The sequence below is a fragment of the Anarhichas minor genome, unplaced genomic scaffold (genome assembly GCF_050575085.1).
Source record: "Anarhichas minor isolate MPS153535 unplaced genomic scaffold, ASM5057508v1 ptg000030l, whole genome shotgun sequence".
Taxonomy (NCBI): domain Eukaryota; kingdom Metazoa; phylum Chordata; class Actinopteri; order Perciformes; family Anarhichadidae; genus Anarhichas; species Anarhichas minor.
The window spans coordinates 4,717,575-4,742,815 of NW_027466476.1; the positions used below are offsets into that span (position 1 = coordinate 4,717,575).

Below are 25,241 nucleotides of genomic sequence, written 5' to 3' on the forward strand. Positions count from 1 at the left end.
GTTTATTAATTAGTGTTTTTTTTTAATATATTGATTATTTCTACATAGCTGAGATGGGATAGCTCTCGCGCAATCACATTATCAAGCAGAAGAGTCAAGTTGTCCACATTCAGCCCGGAAGTCAGGGGGATTTACCTATAAAATACACGAGTTCCACTGAGGGTTCATAATAAGACATGTATATTAAATTAAACTCCGATGTATGGACATTTAGAAAAACTCTAATGTCCCTGTCCCTAAACCAAACTATTTGGTTCCAATATTAGTTCAGTTTATGCTACGCTTTATTTTGAAAGTACTAACCGGAACACGCATGTCGTGCTGGTTCTCTTAACGCTGGTTTAGAGGCTAACCAGTTGGTCGGCTTGTTCAGCGCTGTCTAGTCGAGCCTGTCAACAACACTGCAACCTGAGACGGGATAGCCAGCCAGTGGGCTAGCTAAGTAAACCAGCTAAGTTAGCTACTCTGCTAGCACCTGTATCAACCAACTACTACGACTCGGAATTTATCCTCCTAAGTTTCAAAGATGTATTATGTTTGAAGTTGTTTCGACAAGAAAGAAGCAGCAGAACTGACTTTTCCATTTCGGTAAGTTGTCTCCAGTTCGGATCAAACGGACAGGTTCAGTCAGTGTGTTTCCATTTTGCGAGTCCAGCTTCTTGAGTTGTTAGCTAACCGTTGCTAGCCAGCAAGCTGTTTGGTGCGTTTTATCTGTCCTCTTATTTTGAAGTCTGGTATTATTAGACGAGTTTGAACCCCGCGTGCATCTTTGTAACTCTGTATTTGAGCTTTAAAAGCACTCCTGTTCTGAGCAGGTTAACTCCGTCTTTTTCTGAATTGGACCTGGTACTATCCGCGAGACGAGGTACTTTAATTGTAGGTGAGCGGTCTGCACAGGAGGAAGGAAACTAACACTTGTTGCAAATTATAGACCGAGACAGACGAGGTTTTAATGGACATAATATGCTGTATCATAAAATAATCAAATGAATGCAGCTTGTTTAATTAGTAAAAGTTGAATCACTACAAATTGTCTTAATTGATTGTCTTTGCACATTTACATTCATGCTTATTTGTGCTTGCTCCTGTTTTAGACTACAAGAAATGCCTAAAAACCTTACCTTGATCTTCTGGATCACGTCCTTTAATGATACTAATACATATTACAAGCTATTTTAACTCTGCATCAAGTCTTCTTGCAGACAATTGAGATTATGAGATATATTTGTGAATTGTAATTTAAATCTTTGCTGTGTACACTATGTGAGAACTCACTCCCGAGAGATACTTCTTCTTTTAGTTGCTGGTAGGTAAGTTAACATGAAACAGTCTATTGTCTGTGTTAGATGTCCTCTGTATAACTGGCTGAACCAGGTCACTGACTAGATATCTTGCTAGTAACACTCGGAGCACTACTCTCTTTCTGTGTGTGCTTCCTGCTAGAAATTAATGAAATGTCTTTGAATTTTGCTGCACCCACTTATTAAAGTTACCTGCTAAATGTTTTACGTATTCAACATGAGTATGCATCTTGCTAAAAATAATACAGATATTGAACGTGTCGTTTGTGGCTTTCTGTGGCTTTCAGTATTATGTCCTTTGTAAAACTCTCGTATGTCTAAGGCTTTATAAGGCAGACACTCTCCTAATCCCTGCTGTGCTGCTCGACCCACCATCACAGGGAATGTTTAGCATTCCATCTTAGCGAAGGCGTTTCCTGTCAACATCTAAAGTTCAACTTTTCAACTTTTCAATCTCTGCTAGGCGAGCTGAAGTCGGTGTGTTTGATCAGTATCATTCCTTTTCCTTCCATTTCTTCCTTTTAGATACAGTGCATCTAAACATGTTATCAGCACCTAAGTGGTTAAAACGTATCAGTTGATGTACATAAAATGAGATGTGTGTGTGATTGCAGGTGAGCAGTGATAGAGCAAATAATAAAAGTAGAAGAACAGGAAAATCTAAACATAGAGCAGCATTGCGCCAATGATTTTCCTCGTGCATTCTGTTTTTAATGTCTGTTCATATGTCATCAGCTCAAAAGTAAGGGTGTGACGATGTTGACTCACGTCTCTGTCAGTGCAAACATTATCATCTCTTTGCTTCTGTACGGGGGCGTGAGAACACAGCAGTGAAGAAGTGTTTGGAATTGGACAGCCCTGTAGCAGCTCTGCTGTGATTTTTGTTTTCCACAGCCTCAATCACAGCGGTCCTGACTAGAGAACGTGTGCTCTATTGACACAAGAGTGTGTTCTTCTCAGGCTTCTCCACATTCTTCCTCCTGTGTGATATGACATCGCTGTTTGGTTACAACAAAAGCCAGAGCTCTACAGCAGACGCTTGACATCTGGTCAGGTAAGATATTCTGGGATTTACCTCACAGCAGTTGGTCATTTTTCCTGTTGCTAGTTCGTATAGTGAAGTATCTCAACACAACAACATGTGGAAAGCATTATCGGATGTGAAGAGGGAGTCTCTTAAAGGGCTAACACAGAAGTGCTTGAGTTGTAATGTTTTCTATCGTCGTTTTCACTATAGAAACGACTGATAAAACTCATTATCATCATAGTGAGTCAGATGATCTCCAGTTATCTCATATTTTATCACTGTCTCCTTTTTAGAAGAGTCCGTTCAAGATAAACATGTGACCGTTTATTAGGGGAGGAGCTGGATCTTAAATGGCAATCTGGTGTGAGTTTGCAGTGGAATCCCCCATTCACTGTCTAAGCCTGATTTGCGTGACAACATGACAACATGAAAACGAAAACAATGCCGTTGTTAAGTTGTGTAGCTCCTCCCCCTGTGTCAGGATCCACCTTTTTAAAGGTACACTGATCACTACTGCACCAGTAATTCAGCTTGGCAATGCACGCAAGTCAATCAGAGGCAATACATTTACTCATCCCAGCCAAAGCAGTGTGACAGTGAACCAGCATGCTCAATACCAGAACCCTGAAACTGAAGCAGCCATCATCGATTGTTATTACTTACGCCTGTGCTTTTCCTAATGAGACCTGTCAAGATGTTTCATGAAAAAGGTCTATCAATGTGACAAACAGCTGTCGACATGCGTTTTTAATCACCTAGAGTGACCTATAACCTTTCTCACTGCGCTGCAGTGTGAGGCACTCCCAAGACAAAGTCCACAGTAGTGGCTTGATGGAGTGAGTGCTATGAAGCTAATAATGAGTTGGATTTAGCATAATGCAGTGCTGTGGTATTGCATCAATATAGAAATGACCATAGATAGATCTTTTTGTTACTTTGATCTTTTTTTTTTTTTCCTTTTTAAAGGTGCTGTTCAAGAGGATGTCTGCTCAGGTAGAGGTCCAGACTGGGGAGGTAGGGAGGCCAGTGGTTGGAGGACGACTTCACCTGAGTCCTTTGACTGACTCCAGCAATAAGAGCCTCATCGAGATCCCCTCCATCAACCAGTCCCTTATTATCACCCCAGAACCTAACAAACCTGTCCCAGGCCCCAAGCCACGGCTCACTCCCAAACCTTTTGCTCTGGAGAGGAACCCCACTGTTAAGCCTATACTTGCTCCTAAGCCCCAAACCAAGCCCCGGCCAGAGTCCACTCGCCTTTCTGGATTCAAACCAGAGCCTCCATGCATTCCAAAACCTCAGCAACCAGTTGCCACTGGCAAACCCAGGCCAGTGTCAACCAACCCCAACCGACCCGCCCCTACCTCCTTTAGAACAACTAATAAGTTCAACACTGGACAAACAACCAAGCCGATAGTCCAGCCATTTACACCGGCCCCTCCTCTTGACCTGGGAGACCCCAGCAAACCCAGTCTTCCTTTAACAGCAGAGAGGCAGAGACTTGGTTCATCAAGCTTGGTCTATTCCAAGAGCCTTAAACAACTTCCAGCAGCAGTTTGGACTGGAACCACTAAAAATCAAGACGAGACGGACCAGATGTCATCCAGCACAGGGGGGTCCTCCATGGCCAGAGCCAAGTCCATGGGTTTTCTCGCTCAGGTAGGGCAGGAGGAAGAAGAAAAGGAAAAAGAAAACCCCGAGGCAGCAGTGCAACTGCGGCCGAAGCCCAGAGGATCCAGGCCCAGGCCTGTGTCAGCCATTTTCCTTGACAGTCCGACCAAGACGGAGACACCAGTTCCTGCCCTTCGCTGGGCCAGACGACCGCTTTCAGCCGATCTCACGGCCAAGTTTGAGTCTATCGGTCTGTCTCTGCACCGTAAAACTCCCACGGAAGATACTAAGGAAAACACTCCAGAGGAGAAGGGCCCGGCGCAGAATAGAGAGCAGGAGAAAACACCGAAGAGTACCACACCACAAAGTACTGATGTTGTAAGTTACAGAAAGACTCTGAAAGAGACTGAAGAGGATAAGCGCGCAGTTAGCATCAAGTCCCGAATCAGTCTCCTCCTCGATTCATCCTCCTCTCCTGGGATGGGTGTCACAGACCAAGGGGCAGATCTTCACTCTCCAGTGCAGCCGGTCCCTGAAAGCGAACCACCGGTGGGTGTCAAAAAGCTCATCAAGCAGCTGACCGAGGACCCATCACCAACTCAGAGCCCTGTTATGAAAACAGCACCGAAGCCCCGCCCCCTGCCCCTCGACCTGACTAAAAGGTAAGATCTGCTCTTTATAGGCTTGTTTGAGATGAGCCAGTTGAGATGCGCCGATCGCCGCACAATGCATGCCGGTTAGATTTGTGCCCGACTTGCTCTGACGTCATCCACACGTGGGCAACGATAACCTCACGAGATCGAGGCGGCCACAGTTTTTAGAGCCAGGCGCCGCAGTTGCTCTCCACTGCCTGCAAGACCCAATGCATGATGGGAAACGCCTGGCTGTCTCCTGATAAAACAGCTGATTACGTTTTGTAGAACATTTTTATGTGTAATTGTAATATTTAACTCTAGATTGTTGGCTATTAGTCTCATGTTGTGCAACGAAGGTTTAATCTAAAAACATCTTGTGTGATTGTTAATAATAAAGTTTATTTATATAACACATATTAAAACAAGCATCAAAGTGTTTCACAGGCATAAAAAGAACAAAAGATTGAACACAATGCAGATACACGCATTTGCACAGAAATATATATTTACAAATCCAAACGAGGTCTGTAAACTACAAGTAGCCTACAGATGGGATCTAACAGGATGTTACTGTTTCTGTGGCTTGCTGTATATTCTTTGAAGGCTGTTGGAAGCTGTCCGACTTCAGCAGTACTTTGTCAACGCCCCCTGCTGCTGCCGCCTGATCTCGTCCACTTTCCAGGCAAAGTGCAGCTCATCTCAAACGAGCCTAATGTCTTCATGCCACAGCTTGCTTTTGTGACGTGTGTGTGTGTCCACGAGTTCCATTGTCATGCATGGCTTTTGTGTTGTGTGATGTATGTTCATCAGGTTTGGATCCGAGAGGTCGCCAGAGCTTGGCAGCGTTTTCTTCAGTGAGGCGACAGACCACGATGAGATCAGCAAAGATCCTCAGAGGAGGGTAAGAAAGGGACTCGGCTTTGCAGGAACTGGTTTCTGTTGGGCTCAGTATATATTTCCACAGGAGAAGGAGAAACAGTGTTACAGCTTCGGGGAAAGTTTTCACATGGTATTTTCTAAACAGTTACATTTTAGTGCGTTTCTTCTCGTGTCTTGCCAAAATAAAAACCTTGGCAAATAGCAGAGAGAGAAAAATACGAAACCAAAATGGCACATGAGTACAGTACAGGTCTGAGAAGTAGATTAAACAAGATGGAAGTTGACAGGAGTTACACTGTGTGCCTTTGTACTTACTATTATAAGTTTATGCGTGAAATGGTAAACCATGGGGAAATACAACTTTAACAACTAGTGTTTCCATTTGCTGTGGACACCTGAGAGTGTTTAAAAGGAAATTTCCCAAGAGGAAATTGGACGTTGCAGCAAAACGACTTGTCACTACCATAGATGGACAAAGCTGTGAAACCTAATACAGGTGGCACAATAATCGTCCCCGGTGGCTGCTGGTTATGAAACGCACAGAGAGGAGATCACTGGGAAAAGGTCAACACAGAGAGGCTTTGATTGCCTCCTCTGCACCACACCCACTGTTATGAGGCCGACGTAGAACAATGGGGATACCATTACTACGCTGGCAGTTCTTCACTCAAATCCTTTAAATCCTTTGAGGGCTGTATTTTCTACTGTTATGTTGTCAAGTCGCATTTCTTTTGAAAGCTTTTATTTCTGTCAGATAATTCCACATTGGTTGGTTGTTATGACTGTTATCACTTAACAACTCTCAGCATATCTCTGAATTTCCTTAGAGTGAAGAGTCGGCCATCACCCCCAGTGACCAGAGGACATTTGTGGATCTGAAAGACTCCCAGGAGCAGCTCCAAAAGGCCTTCACGCCTGAAGGGCCCGAGGCTGGACAGGCATTTGGCGCCACTCCCGAGGAAAGTGATCCCAGGAGTGACGTACAGACGGTGAAAGCATCCTTGTTTGACAACGTTGTGGAGAGGCACAGTGTGCTGATGGTGGAGGACGGCAAGCCTGTAAACAAGGCCAATGATTCGCTCAGCAGCCCGTCATTTAAGAGGGGAAATGGCGAGGATGAGGGAACTCTTTTCACTGCCACCTACAAAGAGCCTGCATCTCCATCAAGTCCTCTGAGGGTGTCGCATGCCTTTGACACTGTGCAGGCTGTGGAGAAGAGCAGGGCAGTGAGTGAGAACATCCCGTCAGCACAGTGGGAGGATAAGGCCATGACGCTACGCTCCAGACGCTTAGAGGGGAGCCGGCCAGTGGCAGAGAGGACCGGATCAGCACCAGGCGAGCCAGCAGAACAGCAGCCTCGCTTTCTGAGAGTGGCTGCTTTGCATAAGTGGACCCCTACAGGTCTTGAGACAAGTGTGGAGAAAGGGATGCCAAAGGAATCACAAAGGGAAGGACAAGGGGCTTTGGATCAAGACGGGGACCGGCAGCGAGAAGCTGAACAGGAGGAAGTGGCTGCAGCTCCAAAACGTTTGAAAATGCTGCAGTCGGAAGAGCAGCCGAGACCCAGGGCCACCTACTTTGCTCTGACTGGACAAATACAGGAGCCAGTTTCTCCTGTCGATGCAGGAGCAAGCGTGAGGGACGTGACTGTGCCCTTTGACGACTTCTCTGTGAGGTCCGCGCCGGGCAGCTCACAAGGGAAGCTTCTTCCAATGAGGAGGAATCCATCATTAGAGGAAGCTTTTGGAAAACACTCTCACGGTCAAGTTGAGGAGTTGATGAGGGCCCACATTTCAGAAAGAGCGAGAAGATCAACTTTGGATGGACAGGCAGCAGAGGAAATAATGGATGTTGAAAAGAAAAGAGAGTTACAAAAAGAGACAGAAAGATACATGGCAAAAATGAAAGAGCTTGAGAGGGAAAAACAGAGACAGCTGGAAATGGAGAAAGAAGCCCATTTAGAATTTGCACGAATGAAAGAGAGGGAGATGCAAAGAGAATTTGAAAGGCAAAGGCAGAAAGCCTTTGAGAAGGAGAAACAGGAGTTTGAGGAGAAACAGCGTGCGCTGGAAAGGCAGAAACAGTTCGAGCTTGAACAGAGACAGAAACTGCAAGAAGTGGAGAGGGCGAGACTAAGAGAGCTTGAAAAAGAGAGGCAACTACAACTCGAGACAGAAAAACGACAAAAAATTGAGAGACAGAGAAAGATTGAAAGAGAGAAACTGCGGGAGCAGGAAATGGTGAGACAGTGGGAACAGGAGAGGCAAAGACAAAGGGAGGAAGAGAGGCAGAGAGAGCTGGACAAGGAAAGACAGCTGCTGGAAATCCAAAAGGAGAAACAGAAAATGGAAGAGCTTAAGAGAATTAAAGAGCTGGAAAGACTTCAACTCTTCGAGTTTGAAAAACAGAAGCAGAGGGAAAGGGAGACGCAGCAGCTGATGGAGCTCGAGAAGCAGAGGCTCAGAGAGAAGATGGAGAGAGAGGAGGCCGAGAAAATAAGACAGATGGCATTAGAACAGGAAATGTTGAGGATGAGAGAGATTGGTAAAGAAAGGGAAAGACAAAGGGAGATGGAAAAGGAGCTTCAGAAAGAGATGGAGAGAGACAAGCAGAGAGAGCTGGAGAGACAGAGACAGAGACAACTAGATATTGAGAGACAGGAATTGGAAAACCAGAGGCTGAGACAACGAGAACTGGAGAAGGAAAGGCAGAGGAAGGAGGTGTTGGAGAGAATGAAAGAGATGGAGAGAAGACAGCTCTTTGAGTTGGAGAAGCAAAAGCAGGCAGAGGGGGACAAACAGCAACTTGTGGAGCTGGAGAAACGCAGACGGAGGGAGAGTGTGGAAAGGGAGGAGGCGGAGAAAATGAGGCAGATAGCCAGGCAGCAAGAAGCAGAGAGGCAGCGACTAAAAGAGAGGCAGAAGAAAGAGGAACAGGAGAGGGCGAGATCGGAGTCCTCACCTCTCAGGCCTCACGTGGTGGATCTGGACTCCATGCTCCGAAATAACTCATTTTCCAAAACCACTTCTCAGCGCAGTGACCCGGCAATGCGATGGAAGGAGCCGTCCCCGAGAGCAGAAGCGTCTTACAAACCTGCCATCCTTGACATAGACTCCTTCACATCTCAAGTTCAGCCCTCCCCCAGTAAAGACTTGTTTCCTGTTTCTGGTATTCAGGGTGTAGACTCTGCATTTGGAGCTAGATCACAGCCGCATACACCCGACGTAGATGTTAGCTGGAGGTTGCCGCAACAGACTTCAGGTATAGCAAGCCCCGTATGGACCACGTCTCTTCAGGACCCGTGGGAGCTGCGGCCCGTCGACATGCCTGTGGACAAACCTATGGCTGAACCCAGAAAACGTACCAACAAACTCAGCCCAGAGCAGCTCCTCCTCAGGCAGGAGGAACGGCTCCTGGCTCCACAGAGGCCGTCCCGCAGCGCTCCTGAGGAGCAGATATGGCTCCCCAGAGAGCAACAGCCTCAAAACGGCAGGGGGGAGGTCCGGAGATCACAGGGGTCTCAGGTGAGTCAGATACATCCACGAAATACTGTTTCATACAGGCGGCAAACCTTCGTGTCTGAAAATGTATTCTTTCTAAGAGTCAGCTCTTAGTCAGCTCTAAAAATGCTCCACCCTCTCGTGTCACTTTTGATTGCAACAAACCAAGATGGCGACGGCCAAAATGCCGAACCGCAGGCTTTAAAACCCGTAGTCTAGAAACCAATGGGTGATGTCACGGTGACTACGTCCAAGACTTAAATACAGTCGGTTCATGTGGAAATTGTTTTCATTTTGCACAAATGTAATCACACTATGTTTAAATTAAATACAATATTGTTGAACGTGATGATTATTGTAATACAGGTAATAGTGCAGAAAACGGTATTGCTGCAACAATCCTGTAAGATTCACATCCTTTTGTAGATGTCTGAGATAAAACCGTGTGGGACCACGTGCACACAGTCGTAGCTCATTTTACACACATGTGCCGTCATTCAATTATATTTCTGACCTGCTCACTGACTATACCCCCATCAGACGCCTCAGGTCTTCAGACAGTGGCTTTCTGGTTGTACCCAGAATAAGATCTAAAGCTGGTAAAGGTACCTTTAGTTCCTGTGGCCCTCTGGAATGTGTGCATGTGTGTAGGTGGTGTGTGTCAGTCTGTGATTTTATTTTATTTATTGTTACACTACTGCGTTGCATATGCGTGATGTTTACTTGAATGCAATTAATTCATTAATTTATTTATTTTTCTTTTAAATGTAAAGCACATTGAGTTTGTCTGGAATGAAATGTGCTCATTGAATACGTTGAAATCACAGAAAGCAGAACAGTTCAGAGAGAAAAGACTCATTCAATCTCTACAAATGTATATTCGGTTAACAAATGACAATTCATAGTTCTGAATATACTGGTCTTACTAAGCTGTGTCACCAGTGAGCAACTTATAGTTGGACAGAAAGGGCTGTTGTTCCAGCATTTCCATTTATTTCATCTTCTTTTCATTGAACTAATATTATCTTCTGCCTTTACATGTCTGCTGAATACCAAATATAGATTTTTACAATTTACATAACATGTTTTAAATGTAAAAACGTTCACATGTACACTACATATTGCATGCCATTTTTTCTACAGACTTGTTTGAAGTAATCATAACATTGTTGTAAAGCAACATTAACATACAGTATATGCTCATTCTGTGTTAGTTAAGTCATACGTCTGCACCTCGGGGGGACTGTGCTGTTTGTGTGTGTCTGCTTGAGCGGTGGAAGAGTGACCACATGCATGCTCTCCCTCTCCCAGTTGTCCAAGATTACTTTGATACAGTTGTGCGGAATAAATATTCCACAAGTTATGAATACCTCTCAGAGATTCCCAATCCACAGCAGCATCCAGCATGGTAGCAAACATGTTCAAAGACATATGTTTACAAGGTGATATGATAGGAAGTTGACTCTGGTTCCTGTGTGTGTGTGTGTGTGTGTGTGTGTGTTAGGAGCTTAACAGGATGCGGTCTCGCAGTGTTTCCCGGCGATCAGCTCCTCCAAGCAACGTTTTGCAGAGAAGCCTTTCCAGGATCAGGAGTCGCAGCGCCCACCGAGAGCAGGATGGCAACAGCTGGGTGAGTCTGGCTGCTGCTCGGCCTCTGCAACACAATGAGACGAGGAACTGCCTCCTGAGTCTTTGCTTCGTTTTAATGGTTGACTGTGAGCCGTTTATTATAATCACTGTTTTCATTTGGGAATGTTTGTCACAAAGCTTTGTGGAAACAGGGAGGGAAATCTGTGTGCACTTGTGTTTGTACTGTGAGTGTGAGCAATATTGTGTGTGTGTGTGTGTGTTAGTTACAGACGTAGGTAGAAGGTAGAGGAATGCAGTTAGTTGACTGACCGGTGACCGCTGAATGCTGTTGTGCTTCGGTGGTAAAGAGTCGGTGACTAATGTTGATGGCGCGGCCTACGAGACTCTCCTTCACCCATCACATGAAAGTGGCGGACAAAAATCCTCTCGGGCCTGTAATTCAGGATTGGACTAGTCAAGTGGTTAATGAGTACATATTCTCAGTGCTCATTTATTAGAAGCCTGCCAGCTGGGAAGTGAAATGTCCTGTAATGTGTCCTGCAGCCAAACAGACACTTCATATCTGTGACTGTGTTGATCGGTAACGCCTATTATTTCTAACTTTTAATCTTGTTGTTCGCATCTGATTTTCACACATATTTTGAAATGGATACGCTAACCTTTTTTGTCTGCATATTTGCAACCACACACTTTCCATACACAGATGTATCATCTGTATTCAAGCATGTACAGGGCTTATTGATTTGCAGGGTTGGGCTCAGGTGGCTCTTTGTCATGGAGACTGTAATTGTCGGCCCAGGTGGAAGGCCTCCTCCTCCTCCTCTATGGAACCAGAAGTACAGTTTGTTGTGTCTCATAATTGTACACTGCATGATACAGAGCGTACTGCCACCATCTAGTGGTTGTGCTTGACTTAGTTGTCGCCGTTCCTGATGTCAGCAGTTACACACTGCTGTTCTCAGTGTTTTTTGGTTTGAAATAAGCTGAACGACGATCGTCTGGTGTGCTTTTAAAAGGCAGCTGCAGGCAAATGAATACACACTGTTCCAAAGACACGGTTCTATAATGATATTATACAATAAGATAAAATATATATTACAGTGCTGCATTACACTACCACCTCCTCGCACTTAAAATGTGGGATTTCTCCTTTATTGAGCGTTCGTAGCCATGGTCTAGTTTGTGATGCCGATAACTCAGTTTACACGTTTACACACACATACGTATGCGAGTACATTTAACAGTGTGTGACTTTGCTTATTTCCATTACAGGCATTTGTTATTCAAATAGCTGCCTCGTGTCACGGCTGAATTTCACCAGGACATTGTGTGTAGTGTAAAAACATGTTTTACACTATTTTATGAAAATAAATCTCACACACAGAGCTGCAACTAAACATTTTTATAATGATTATTATTGCTTTTATTATCTGAATCCCAAAATTGAAACCAAACACCTACCCAACGAGTGAAGGTCCTAATAGTTGAATATTGGGGTCCAGCCCGACTGCATAGTAGACAAATAAATGCCTTTGAGCAAAAGCCCAGAACACATGCTGTAGAAATCAGGTAGAGAATTTGGCTTCAGGATTTATAGAAATTACAAATAATGTTTGACAAAATTAGAGATTCACCGGTACTGATATTGAATATCGGTCCAATACCGACTCAAATTGCTGGATCGAGTATCGGTGACAATAAGCCAATCTGGTATTGGCTGCCATTAGTTGAATAAATAGCAATCCAGTACATTTATGTGTTTATTTGTTACATTTCATTTTAAAGCAATGTATAAGTCAAGTCTGATGTTGCCTTAAACAGAGAAGAATGATCTGTTTCTTCCACACAGAGAGCCAAGCAGCTTATTGATTAAACGCTGGGATAAAATCGGTACTCTGCATTGGCCAATACCCAAAGCCCAGGTGTCTGTCGGGACTGAAAAAGTTAGATCAGTGCCTCCCTAGCCCAAATATATCAGTGTTGGCAGATTTTGCTACCGTGTATTTACTGGTGGACGACTCATCAGACAGATGAGATAATAGTTGTGCGGTGACATCATTGGTTTAAGTTCGGAGGCTCTGAGGCTGCAGAGCAGAGATGGGCACCGGGCTGAGAGCTGTGTTGTACATGTGGTCATGCTGCCTGACTCCACACTGCCTCTGGGTAAGTGACCGCACAACTCTCTCGTTACAGACATATACATATGTCCTCTTGTATAATACTGAATGGTAGGTACAGTTATCATATATATATATATATATATATATATATATATACACAGTATATATACAGCATGCTGTGTGTACTTAAGCTTCGTCCTATTTCTTCTCCTTTGTGTGGTAGCTGCTTGGGTTTCTAGTCGGGGCTGTGCACAGATTGATGATGTCAGCGGAAGAGGGGAAGTGATGAGAAGCCATGACTCACTTGGTAACAGTTGATTTTGGATAAAGAGGCACATATTGTTGTTGTTTTCTTAATTGATTCTTAGCAAGTTCTTTTGGGATTTGTTCATTATTTGTTCATAAAATGATGGAAAATTTCCAATTTAACGTCTACAATTTCCTAGTTCTTCTTTCCCCAACCACTCAAAAGCTTTCTATGTATAAGGATTTTTTTTTTTTTTTAATGAGAAAAGCAGAATATTTTCTAATTTGAGAAGCTGGAACCAGCAATTGTTTCACTTTTTTTACAAAAGAAATCATGTATTAAAATAGTAAATACATTTTTTTCAGCAATCATTTTGAGCATTATTTCAATTATCACATTGAGAAGGCGGAATATGAGTAAAATAGTAATATATCTTTTGGTACCACTCGCAACAGGAAAGTAATGATACTGCTGTAACCTCCAGATGCTTCATGTGAGTCATTTAGTTTCTTCAGGCTGTGTCACCTCGTCCTTAATAGTACCCCAGAAGAGGCAGCCATTCCCAGGCTGAGGAGTCGGTGAGAGAGGTCAGCTTGTGTGCTGTTGGAAACTGAGAACCTCACAGCTGACTTGACTTTTAGCGCAGCACTTCAGAGGAAAGTTAATCAGATTACCTGTAGGGGGCATACGTGGACAGGGATTCAGCTTGAATGAGCTGTCCCAGTCTGCTCTGAGGTTAACGCTCTGAAGTGTGTCTGGAGTCGCCCGCTGTGGCTTTTATTCAGGTTACCAGTTCACCGGCACCACATCACAGAGATTAAGCTGGAAGTGTTTTCTAGTCTGTTCTGCTGTTTGCATGAGTTGAACAAACATTCACTCGACTGTTGTGATTCCTGCTTTTTTGGCAAAACTGATTGATGAACGCACAAACTCCCTTCCCTGGTCGAGCCACACCTGTTGTTTCTCTGTTAACTCTCATGCATGCCCAATCAATCTATTAATAGTTGTCTCTTTTCATGCACTTGTGCTTGTTCTTGTCTGATTGTATCACACTTTGTAATCCCCACGTTCTCTGTAGCTTCCTCTTTCTGTTTGGAATGGAGATGCTGTGTCATAGCGTCTCTCATCCTCCTCTATTTGTTTCCACTGCCTCTCTGTTGTGGCTGTGACACTTCACTGTCTTGCCCTGCAACTGAATCAGGCTGGAGCGATAGAGCACCGCATAACATATATCACCCTCCTCTCTCCCTCCCGCTCTGTATCAGGGACCTCCCATTCTCTCTCTCTCTCTCTCTCTCGCTCCCTGATTCCGCTCCACACTCCCTCTCTCCACCCAGTTTCTCCTTGACGGTGAGTCCTATAGCGCTGAGAACAGAGAGCAGCACTGCTGACGCATTTTCTCCTACCTGCCCGTACCTGCAGAAAAAGGCGAGGAGAGAAACATTTCCTCCCTGTACCTCGTTTCTCCTCTGGATTTGACTTCCTCACCACAGTGGTCTCTGCTGTTTTCCTCTGTTTTGACACTGCGTGGATTGCCCTCTGCTTTTTCCTTATGGAATACGAATGACTACAGCAGCTTTCCTTTCGCCACCAGCTGTCCTGCACCATTTCCCCTCGCAGCCTTTCGCCGGAGGCTCGCACAGCGTCTGGCACCGTGGAGATGTAGTCTTGTTGGATGGATGGATTTTTTTTTTTTCAACTTTTAACCTGGGCCTTGTTTTGGGGTTGACGCATCATCGACAGCTCTTGGAGCGCTGTCGGTTCGGCTGGGATTAGTACAGAGTGTCTCACATCTGGAGAATTGGCAGAGGTGTCACAGAGCGTTGTTAAAGAAACTAAGTATTATTAGCACAGTGGAGCTGAATGTTAGGCCAAAACACAACCAGCATGTTGAGGATGTGTTTCTATTATTATTGTCTTTTCTGTACTGTTGGTAGATAGTGCAGCAGTTTTTTAGGCTGTCTCATAGAGTAGTGCCCTGCTTAACTAATAGTAAGTGCTGGCCTAACCTTTACGTGCCCACTGGGTTGTTTTGCCATCACATATCATAGCTAGCATATCTTGTATTGAAATAGGCATTAGAAAGCTTCACTATTCAGTTCAGGCCGGAAGGCTGGAGCCTTGACCGTGATGAGTTGAAACAGAGTCCCAACGTCTCCATTGGGACTGCACTGCAGAAAGTGAAACTGAGGAGTTGCTCGGTCCTGTAACGGTCAGGGACTGACTGTCGTTGTTCTTGCTGCAGTGCTGTAAGCATCAGACGCCATCCACATTCCCACATTGGACTGGCTGAGCCGTGTTGTTGTTCTCTCTGTCACCTTCCTCACTGCTGCAGTATTGACCCAGCAGAACACTCCTACGACACTGTCCCTGGACATAGCTAGACGCTAATGATTCTCTGTTGCTGCGATAATAACAGCAAGAGTCACGGTTCACAAACTCAATTCTGACACACCAAGTCTTGACAGCAGTGGGTCGTGATGGAGTATCTGGGGGACAAGCTGTCAGTGGCCCAGTCTCAGATGTCAGGATGGGTGGGAAACGTCCGTCGGTCCCTTCACGGGGCACTAGGCTTTTTGTCCGTGGAGAGGGGAGGCCAGGGAGAGGACGGGATGGGGGACTTCAAGAGAACCAACTCCCTGCGCTCCCTGGCCTCTCGCAGCAGGGAGTCCATCCGCAGGTTCTCGCTACGCAGCCAGCAACGTCTGTCCTTACGCAGGCGCACCGCACCCAACACCCCCACTTCTGTAAGACGACACACACATTTAAAGCACACACACACACACACACACACACACACACACACACACACACACACACACACACACACACCAGGGAAGCACCAGTACACACAGCTCACCTCTGATGCCAACAACAAACTACAGTCGCAAGTGCCAGGCACAAATGCGATTCATACTTGAACTGACCCGTAGAGTCGGTCAGCTATGTGCCCAGCAGTATTGCTTTAACATCTGTTGAAGTTAAATAAAGCACAAGTGGAATTCAAGTCATTTTTTGCAGCAATGTCCGTGCAGTTCTGTAATGTTACTGTGGTAACAGCTGCTCCTTCGTCAACTATTTGGTCTCCAGCCAAACATGTCAAGAACTCATCAATCTGCCTGCCTGGTCTCCTCGATCTCCTTCTATGCTTTCAGCACTTCTCAGTCTTACGTTGTTCTTGGTGCAATGTAAACCTTTCTGTCTCTCTCTTTCTCTTTGTTTATCAAAGCTGTGGTTGTACTGGTTCATCATGTCACAAGGGGACACAAATGTGATTCCTTGGCTTCCTATCACTTGTCTCCACCCTGATATCCAACCTGCTCTGTGCTCTATATAAAGGACCGATGGTAGAAATCCATGTAGGGATATTATGGATGCATTACAGAGAAGTTGTTCCTATCTTTAGGTTACGCCTGTTTGCTGAACTACCGTCCAACACCTCATGAGTCACAACCCTTAAAGATAAGGGGTGTTTTCATGTCGTCTGTTGTGTTGGCATATCCTATTAGATCTGAAACACCATCAACTGTGGTTGTGGTCTCTGGGAGAAACATGCCTCCCCACCGGGCCAGTGTTAAGTGGATGAATGACAGTAAGAGGTCAGTGATGGCTGAATGGTAATGGATACATAGCCAGGAAACCAACGAGAGCAGGCGAGGGATGTGGGAAAGAGACGACCTTTTTTTTTTCTTTTTTTTTTTTCCTGATTACAAAATTGTTAAAACAGGTCTGTATGTCCAGAGATGCAGACTATGTCAAACATGTTTATTTATAGTAGAGATACTATGCTAGTGACAACTGCAACATAACACATTCACAGATGCTGGAAGAGAACAATAGCTATGTGTCAGCACAGTCATGTATTTGGTTACTTTGAATAGCTTTGGCTACCATTATAGCATTGTAGCAGCATGTGCCGAAAGCATGTTAAGTGAAATGTTGTTATCCCACCAGCAGATCTATGAATTTCATTTAAAAAGTTGGGACAGGTCAAGAAATATCAGCCGTAGATTGTTACTCGTGGACTAAAAATTGATAAATGCTAATGATTTTGGGATTTGGACGTTCAAAGAGCACTCTTAAGCTCAGCCAATCACAGCTATTTGTTTTGGGGGCGACCAGTGTGACCTGATGACTGGACAAATCAGTCTGTGAAGTGTGTTAAGCATTACTAAAGTATAAGATAGATTTTATAACTAAAATGTCACGGTGACTGTTTAATTGCTATTATTATAAGTATTATTATTATAACTGTGTATAGACGTGTAACTGCTTTGTAACTTTAAACCATCTTTGGGGTCAGCTATTACCTGCAACGGCACTTCCAACAAGTTGGAGAAGCATCGATCTGGACAGTTGGGAGACACGAATGCAACTCAAAAAATTGTCATATTGGCAAAAAGCAGGAAAACATCACCCGGCTGAAAGAAATGAGAATAATCCTTTAAGTCGGATCCAGTGCCCTCTGAGTAGAGTTGTTAAGCCAAGTCGGGTCTTTACATTCTTTCCCTCTGTTCTTACGAGACGCTTTGTACAGCCTTGAGCCCTGTGTCTGTATGAACCACTTGTGTAATGAAAGAATAACACGGTGCTGTTGGGTTTGCCGAGCAGAGTTCGTCTCAATGTAAGCCCTCTGACATGCGGCTAGAATGCCCATTTGTTGACATGAGATCAGTGCTTGTGGGAGCGGTTGTTTTGAATATCTGTAGGATATTGATATGGATGACTGCTGTGTACATTAGTGCACGCAGAGCATATTTTCCCACTCCGCCCTACCCAGAGTGATGAGAGCAGATGAGTGGGGAGCGGTGGAGTACTGGTGTAATGGTACGATTGAATGTATTTTCATGTCTTTTAATGATCTCGCAGTACTTGAGATGGCCATTTACAATAACTTGGAGAAGCTCGCAACACGAGCATGAGCCGCGATACAGTCTCAGTCAGCTGTATGTTGACGTTCGCTGCAATACTGAGGCATGTGCACACCTTAACAGAGATTTCTACGGTTTGAAAGATCTGATGTGATGCTAGCACTTGCACACACTGACACTGCAGCACTGATTGGGAATCCAAATTGCACACACATTGTTCAACAGCGCTGTTAACACGGTTGTAAGTTAGTGTTTTGGATGCTTTGTTCATGTAAACGTGTATATATCTGCCCACTGTGTTCTCTGCTCTGGTTAGCTCTTCCCTTTTCAAGGAACACTTTCCATTTAACCGTTGAGGTTGAAGCAATCCATAGACTGCAGTTTCTCCATCCTGTGCGAGTGTGTCGTCGGGTTGTGTGTGGCACTCTGCGATGATCGGTGTGTTATCAAGCAGTAGTTTCCATCGAGCCCCTTCCTCCTCAGATTGTCCCCTATTTAGTGATCAGCCCTTTCTCTCCTTCAACCTTCCATTCATCCGCTCTTTGTTATGTCGGTTCCCTCGACACACCCTTCCTGTCTCAGGGAAGCTGGCAATTGCTAATGTTATTAAGGGAAAAGCCTTCTCCCCTGACGGATATAAATCATTGCTATTGGACCTGTTGGTTCAGTAGGCCTCGCTTCCAAAACCAACCACATTCTCCTTGTTTGTGGCTGATAGCAGAGCCTACACCTGTGTGCGTGTCCATTCAGCAGAGCAATGGAATAATCTCGGTGCTGAAAAGTTTTTTGTTGTTGTAATTGTTTGGCCAATAAACCCGTCTGTCTGTAGATTAATACAGGCTTCATCAAAAGAGAAAGTAGAAAGAGTCCAGTTGAGGTACAGTGCTGAGGCTGCTAAAGGCCCCAATTTCACTGAATAATAAATGGTATGAGATTATGAAAGAGCCTCTAAAAGGCTTTACGACTGCTTTGAGCGGGCGGCCAGAAGTCGTTTCTTCTAGCTGCTGTGTATTGGGGCCTCTCTTCAACATGTTCCAGCAAAGGCAATGTTTGTCCTGTGTGCTGCTCAGGTGAGGGTGTGTTATGGGTGTGTTTTAGGTTGAGCAACGCACACGTACACACGTACGATAGGAATATTTTTTTCGCTAGCATTTACGAGACCTGGCTTTAAGATTTTTTGGCATTTTTACAACAGTGTACAGTGACAGGTAGAAGAGAGAGTAATGACATGATACCAAGTGTATGTTGAAACTTCCATACCTCTGCACACCTGTTAAATTTCTGCATTAAATGTGCATGACTGCATGACTTCTGAAAAATCCAGAACTTGTCTGTGGCAGCCTTTTTTAATTCAGCTGTCAGAAAGGTGTCTTCAGAGCCAGCTGCTTTAACTGAAGTGCTCGTCTTAAACCTTTCAGATCGACTGGGCTGCTTCCAACTAGACCTGTGTCTTTGTCTGCCTCCACCAAGTCAAGTTTTTTTTTTTTTTTATATATAGCGATAAAACTTATCGTGAATTCTTTTGATTATTCAAATTGTGTTGTGGAAATTCCATATCCTGACAGCACTACTTCCGTCAATTTCTTTCCAAATCCAACAATCTAAGAAGCTTCACTCATAATTTGACCAGGTGTGCGAAGGTGAGATTGTTTTTGTTCGTACAACAAAGAGCCTTAAGGAGAGACCGATACTGTAGCGAGCCACTCACGAATGTGTCTATAGTTCAGACTTACTGTCGCACATCTTTCTCTGTAGCTTATTCTTTGAGGAAGACCTACTCATCTAGCTAAATAAGCATTTGATTGACCCCAAGATCACTAGATAAGTGGAGTATATGGTTAATATGTCTGATTTGGACGGGGGGGTATTGTTCATTGTCAATGGAAGGACTCTTAAGTGTGTGTGTGTTTAAGGGTAAGTGGCGTGACCCTGTGATGTCAAAGAGAAAAGTGCAGAGTGCAGTAAATCCTTGAGAAGAGGATGAAGTTGAGAACAAGTGCTTTCTCTGATGCAGGGAGCAATGATGAATGTCACGCTCACTGTTCTGTTTTATTTTTTCCTGTCAGGAAGGGCTCAGCTGATGAATGACATCCGGCACTGCTGTCTCTCTCACTCTCTTCAGCTATCTTGTGTTCCCTCAATCCACAGTCGCACTCTTCTTTCTTATTGTCTCACTTGCGCTCCTTTTTTGAAGTACTCTTGTTGTATCGCTGCTCTCGGGTACACAAAGAAAACAAGGACAGCATTCATGAAGCTCTAACACTGAGAACTCTGATCCTCTGCCACTGCGCACATAAACATCACTAGTGCATGGCTCTCACAGTCTAGGAACCTGGGCAATCACAGAGCCAGGTGTATCACATTTCTCTGTCCACCCCTCAGGCAACATCTGAGGACAGAAGGGTTTTCTATTGTTTTTCCCCTATATAGGCCATGGTTATCAGTTCATGAGCAGGCGTGCCTCTGTGGGCCCTGTGTGCTTTTGAGACAGTATGTCCTCTGTACCAGCCTCATTAAAAGAGGCACGGTTCAGTGGACCGCAAACACACACTCGATCACCCACCCATCTCCCTTTTTTTTTTTTTTTTTTTTTTTTTTTTTGTCCCCACTCTGGTCCTGACTCCATTAACTCATCCGTTCACCTTTTCATTACTGTACCGCTGCTCGAGCTCGACGGGATGCAGCTCTGTGAGCAACACTGCTCTTCAGTAGCACTGATGACATCGATTACCCAACTACTGTTTGAGCTTGACTCTGCAATACAAAGCTAAATGCACAAATATTTACCGAACTTAACTGAAGTTCAGATGTCTAGTGTCAAGTGAGAGCTGCTGCAATGTTGGTGTCACTCCAACTGGTCTGTTCCTGTTTGATTCCTCATTTATTCATAATTGCTCCCTCCCTCTTGCCTTCAGGTGCAGCAGAAGCAAGGTGACAGTGGCGAAGAGGAGGGGAAGGACTCGGGAACACCGGTCCGTGACACTGACAGCCAGTATGGGACCTGGGAGGCCGGACTGCGCACTGATGACAGGTAAACATACTGTAGTCGTGATGTCGGATGTCATGTGTTTTTATTTGTGTTGAGCGTTAATGTTCCGGTTCCAAAAAAGTGTGTTATAACTGGATTCAGATGGACTTAATTGAAACAAGTCGATCATTAGCTTATGTTTGCTTAAAAAGGCCGAATCACTGGATGCCTGTGGCATGTCACACTGCATGGATTGGCCGAGCAGCCAGCAGACTTTTCCTTAAGCCAAGTACACACTGCACCACTTTCAAAGTCAGCAGATAGCTGTACTGTACACAACTTCCTGTCTTCTAGTCGGGAGTTTTGGAGTCGTCGTGGTTTTCATACTACATTACTGACTGGGAATCCCAGATACGGTCTATAAACTATACACACACACACTAGCGTATTCATACTTGTTGATGTTGTTTTTGACACACGTGTTCACATAGTAGCCTGTTTCCACACCTCCTTACTATTTTCCCCATGTAAATCAGTCACTGTGTTATGTTTATCCATGCAAACATCCAACATCCTGGGTGCAACAACTTTGGTCTGTGTTGCAAGTGCTACAGGCTACAGGTGAGGCAACCCGTCCACCAGGTTTCCCCCTCAGCCCTGAGGCTCTCATTGGCTGTGGCTCCCTGACAGACTCCTGAAGTTGTTTAGCGTGAAATTACTCGCAACAGCTCTTCCGCTGTTGGTTTAAGTCACGGCATCTCCCGACAGGACAACGCCACGGTTGAATTTCAGCCTGCGTGCATTTTTCCAGGCAAAACATTTTTTTAAACCGAGCAGCTAATATTGGTAGCCAGAGCAACAAGTTAGCAGACTGCCGAGTGTTCAAAGCTGTACATCAGTAAACGGTAAATCAAAGCAAAATACAGTGAAGTCTCCCACTGAGCTGAAATGACACCAAAACTCCAGATTATGCTCTTTCACTGCATCCATGCAGAATTATCCAAAATATGAACAATTTAAAGGAACAGTGTGTAACATTTAGGGGCATTAATCATATAATATTCGTAACTATGTTTTAATCAGTGTATAATCTTACATGAATCTAAGAATCGGTGTTTTTGTTTGAAAACGACATTTATATCTACTGAGGGAGCGGGTCGTCTTCCACGACCTTAATTGAAACCTGACAATCATTCGCTTTTATTGGCTTAAAAAGGCACTCAGTGCTATGGATTTAACACTGTGGTGGGAAAGTGTGTTATGCGGAACAAATCGGTTAATGCCTTTTTATTAAAAGTGCAAAAGCTCAGAAACAAATCTTCCCTGTTCTGGAAAAAAAAAAAGACTTTTTCTCTGCGTATTATTCACGTTCTGTGTGAAAGTATGAAAGAAATCACCCACGGTGTGTAAAGGCTTTAAATCACCAGAGATGAGATTTAAGATTCTAACCATCTCCCTTTGTTGAGGATGCTCTAATGAAAAATAAGAAACTGTGTACAATGTCTTTTTTTTATTATTTAATACCTAAAAATGATTCGCTTGAACAGACTTAATCCAAACATTAGTTAATCCTGCTAACGAGCATGGTTTGCCTGCGTAGCCACAGCCTGGTAATGGTGAGACCTCTATGCCACAGAAAGCCATCGTTGTATCAGGATAAACCAACAAACTATTTGTTGGTTTTCATATCTTTGTGGAAAAGAAAAGTTTAAATAACTCCAGCGCTGCCCTGTAACACAGACACTGACCTCCTGTGGTCAGAAAATAACATCACAACATTTACCAAAACCAACATGAATGTAGTTATTCAATGCAATTTTGTAAAAAGAAAAAAAGAAGTGAAATAGTTGTCTATTACATATATATTTGTATAAGAATCCCTGTTGTTTCGGCTTGCAGTTTGATTGTTGGTGTGTCAGCTAAGTCATAACTTCCTAAAGTCAAGTCAACAAAAGGAAAGTTATGACTCGGACCCGGTTTGATTGTAACTGCGGTAACAGCAACCACACAGTTGTTTTCAAAGGTGTTTCCTAACTATCTCTTTTTACTATTTCAGCCTCACTCCTGCCACTCCCAGCTCGGAAAGCAATCTCAGCCCTTCACCAAGGAAGCCCACCTCCCCACGCGCGCTCGGTGATCAGGCCTCACGGTTTGATACCGACACTCTGGACAGCCTGCTTCCCTCCTCCCCATCTGAGCCGCTACCCTTCCCTGATGTAAGTGTGATTTGAGTTCACCACAGACCGGTTCTTTTGATGGCACATGTGCCTTCACCAGTGGCTCATGTCGGATGCTGTTTTTAAGATGTTACCGTTTGTGTCAGCAAAAACTGAGAAATAATACTTTTCAAGTTTTAGCCACCAATGTGTGTCGAGAATGCATTGTCACTTGTATGTTTGTATACAAGCTGATGTATTCCTCTTGTGTCTGCGTGTCCAGACCCCGACCGCTCTCTTGGACACCAGCGCTCTTCGCTCCAGAGCACAGCTGGGGAAGAAACGAACGCCGCGGACACGACCCTCCAGGGCTGCCCGTCAGACGGCTGCGCTGTCGGAGGGAGAGGGAGGAACCATGGAGGACTGGCTTTACACAGACTCCACAGGTTCGCACCAAACACGAGCTTAAATGTTGATACGGTTCTATTCCATCAGATGAGCTTCTCCTTCAGTATATGAGATATGTGAAAATGATGCACTCAGAAGTTTTATTGTGTTGTCTAGAGGCACGTTTTAATGTTTTACTGCACACCATCCCATAGGCTGCCTCTTTTTAACTGACTGTTCAGTATGCTCGCATATTCCAATGCTACGTGTTCTCGCTGTGAGGTTGAGAGTAAGGACGATGACTCGTCTGAGGAGCCGGCCAAGGGAGCAGACGCCAGCCCGGCTGTTTCCTCTCAGCCACAGAGGGTTGCCCTGTTCCCTGGGATGGACCCTTCAGCTTTAAAGGTGATTCTCACTTGTGGTTTGTCAGATGTATTCACCATATGAGTATGTAATATTTATTTTATACAACACAAAGATGTATTGTTTTGCCCTCCTGTAAAATGTTCCTAAATGTGTCCCGTTCCTGTTGTCAGGCCCAGCTGAAGAAGAGGGGCGACTCTGACAATCAAATCGATGGATCAACTCCCTCTCCTTCGCAGCTTTCTCGCTCTCCCAAGTCCCCCTTTCTTCGCAGGGCAGCGCGTGTACTGCCCCCTCCTGGTGGGAAAGAGAACGGGTAAGCCCTGAAAGTTACAGAGAATGTGTTTTTCTTTTGGAGACAAAAACTTGTTTAGCTGTTAGCCCCTGAACTAACTGTGCTGTCTGTCTCTTATTCATGTAGTGAGGAGGACTCACCGCAGTGGTTGAAAGAGCTGAAGTCCAAGAAGCGCTTAAGTCAGTATGATAATGACAGCTAAGTAAATGATGAGGTGAGATAGTTTTTGAATGTCCTCTACATCTTTCCCTGTGCGTATTAAACATGAAGATATATAATTTCCATTTTTGACACCAGTTTTCCTCTCCCGCTCCCCTCTAGGTTGCCTTAACAGATGAATTTATATGAAACTGAAGCCTTAACGTTCAACCTAGAGAGTAGGAGAGGTGAATCTACAGCTGCTGATGTGTTGTTTTTTCTATTTGTTTTTTGTTCTCTTCCCGTCTGGGTTGATAAATGTGCATGGTGCCTTTTTTTATGGAGCGTCTCTGTCTTGTGGAAAAAAAGGAAAAAAAACAAGCAAGGAGGGGAAAAAAACATCGGGCTACTCTGCTTTATCCATTTCATGCTTGAACCTGTCGAAGCACTTCTGCACTTGGAGGCACTTCACACGAACACTTTAATGGGGACCAGAAGTTGAGGAGGGGGGGGGGGGGGGGGGGAGAGAGAAAAGACGATTATTGGCAAATATTTCCTGTCGAGCTGCATTTCAGGAAATGGTTAACTTGTGGGACCACGACGCCTCTTCATCCTGGACGTGCTTCATCACCTGCTGGAGGACAATGCAGCCGATCCTTTCCAAGATGTTTGTATTTAGTCTTCTCACTCGACTAATATGTACAAGCTGGCGGTGTCTGCGTTGGACATTTGTGTGTTGTTGATGGTAGTCACACAAGCATTGCCATAGGACAACGTTTCAAACACTAATGATTTTCCTTCTTGAACATAGAGAACAAATCACTGCTGACTCGATTGCCCGGAGAGAGTGTATTATCATGTCAGTAACTGTAATCAGGAGATGTTATATTTGTATTATCATTGATTTAACAGAGACCGAGAGCTAGTTTTTACAAAAGTTAAGATGCATCACCGCAATAGACTTTGTTACACTCCACAATCCTAACCTTGTCACGGTTGCTGCATACTGTATATATGTTTTTGTCTAAGTATCTAAGAAGAGGGACGGGGGACTTTTTGGCCAAGTGACTTTGCATCTGTCAATCATGCCTACTCCTTATCAGCACAAATACACTCTTCAATCTTATATATATATATATATATATATATATAT

General features: G+C 44.4%; 1 protein-coding gene across 2 annotated transcripts; it reads left to right on the plus strand.

Moving 5' to 3' along the window:
• The first annotated feature begins 376 nt into the window (after positions 1-376).
• LOC142964113 (uncharacterized) lies at positions 377-25,228 on the plus strand. Of its 2 annotated transcripts, XM_076104260.1 has the most exons (14): positions 377-588; positions 2,196-2,355; positions 3,295-4,601; positions 5,385-5,475; positions 6,281-8,977; positions 10,458-10,583; positions 20,697-20,812; positions 22,806-22,965; positions 23,189-23,351; positions 23,470-23,483; positions 23,581-23,697; positions 23,829-23,971; positions 24,077-24,164; positions 24,272-25,228. In XM_076104260.1, the coding sequence occupies exons 3-13, from the start codon at positions 3,310-3,312 to the stop codon at positions 24,150-24,152; spliced, it is 4,995 nt and encodes a 1,664-aa protein (XP_075960375.1). In that variant the 5' UTR covers positions 377-588; positions 2,196-2,355; positions 3,295-3,309; the 3' UTR covers positions 24,153-24,164; positions 24,272-25,228. The 2 variants fall into 2 exon arrangements, with proteins under 2 accessions (XP_075960375.1, XP_075960374.1); XM_076104259.1 differs by lacking the exons at positions 23,470-23,483; positions 23,581-23,697; positions 23,829-23,971; positions 24,077-24,164; positions 24,272-25,228 and having other exon boundaries at positions 378-588; positions 2,262-2,355; positions 23,189-23,389.
• Positions 25,229-25,241: the final 13 nt, after the last annotated feature.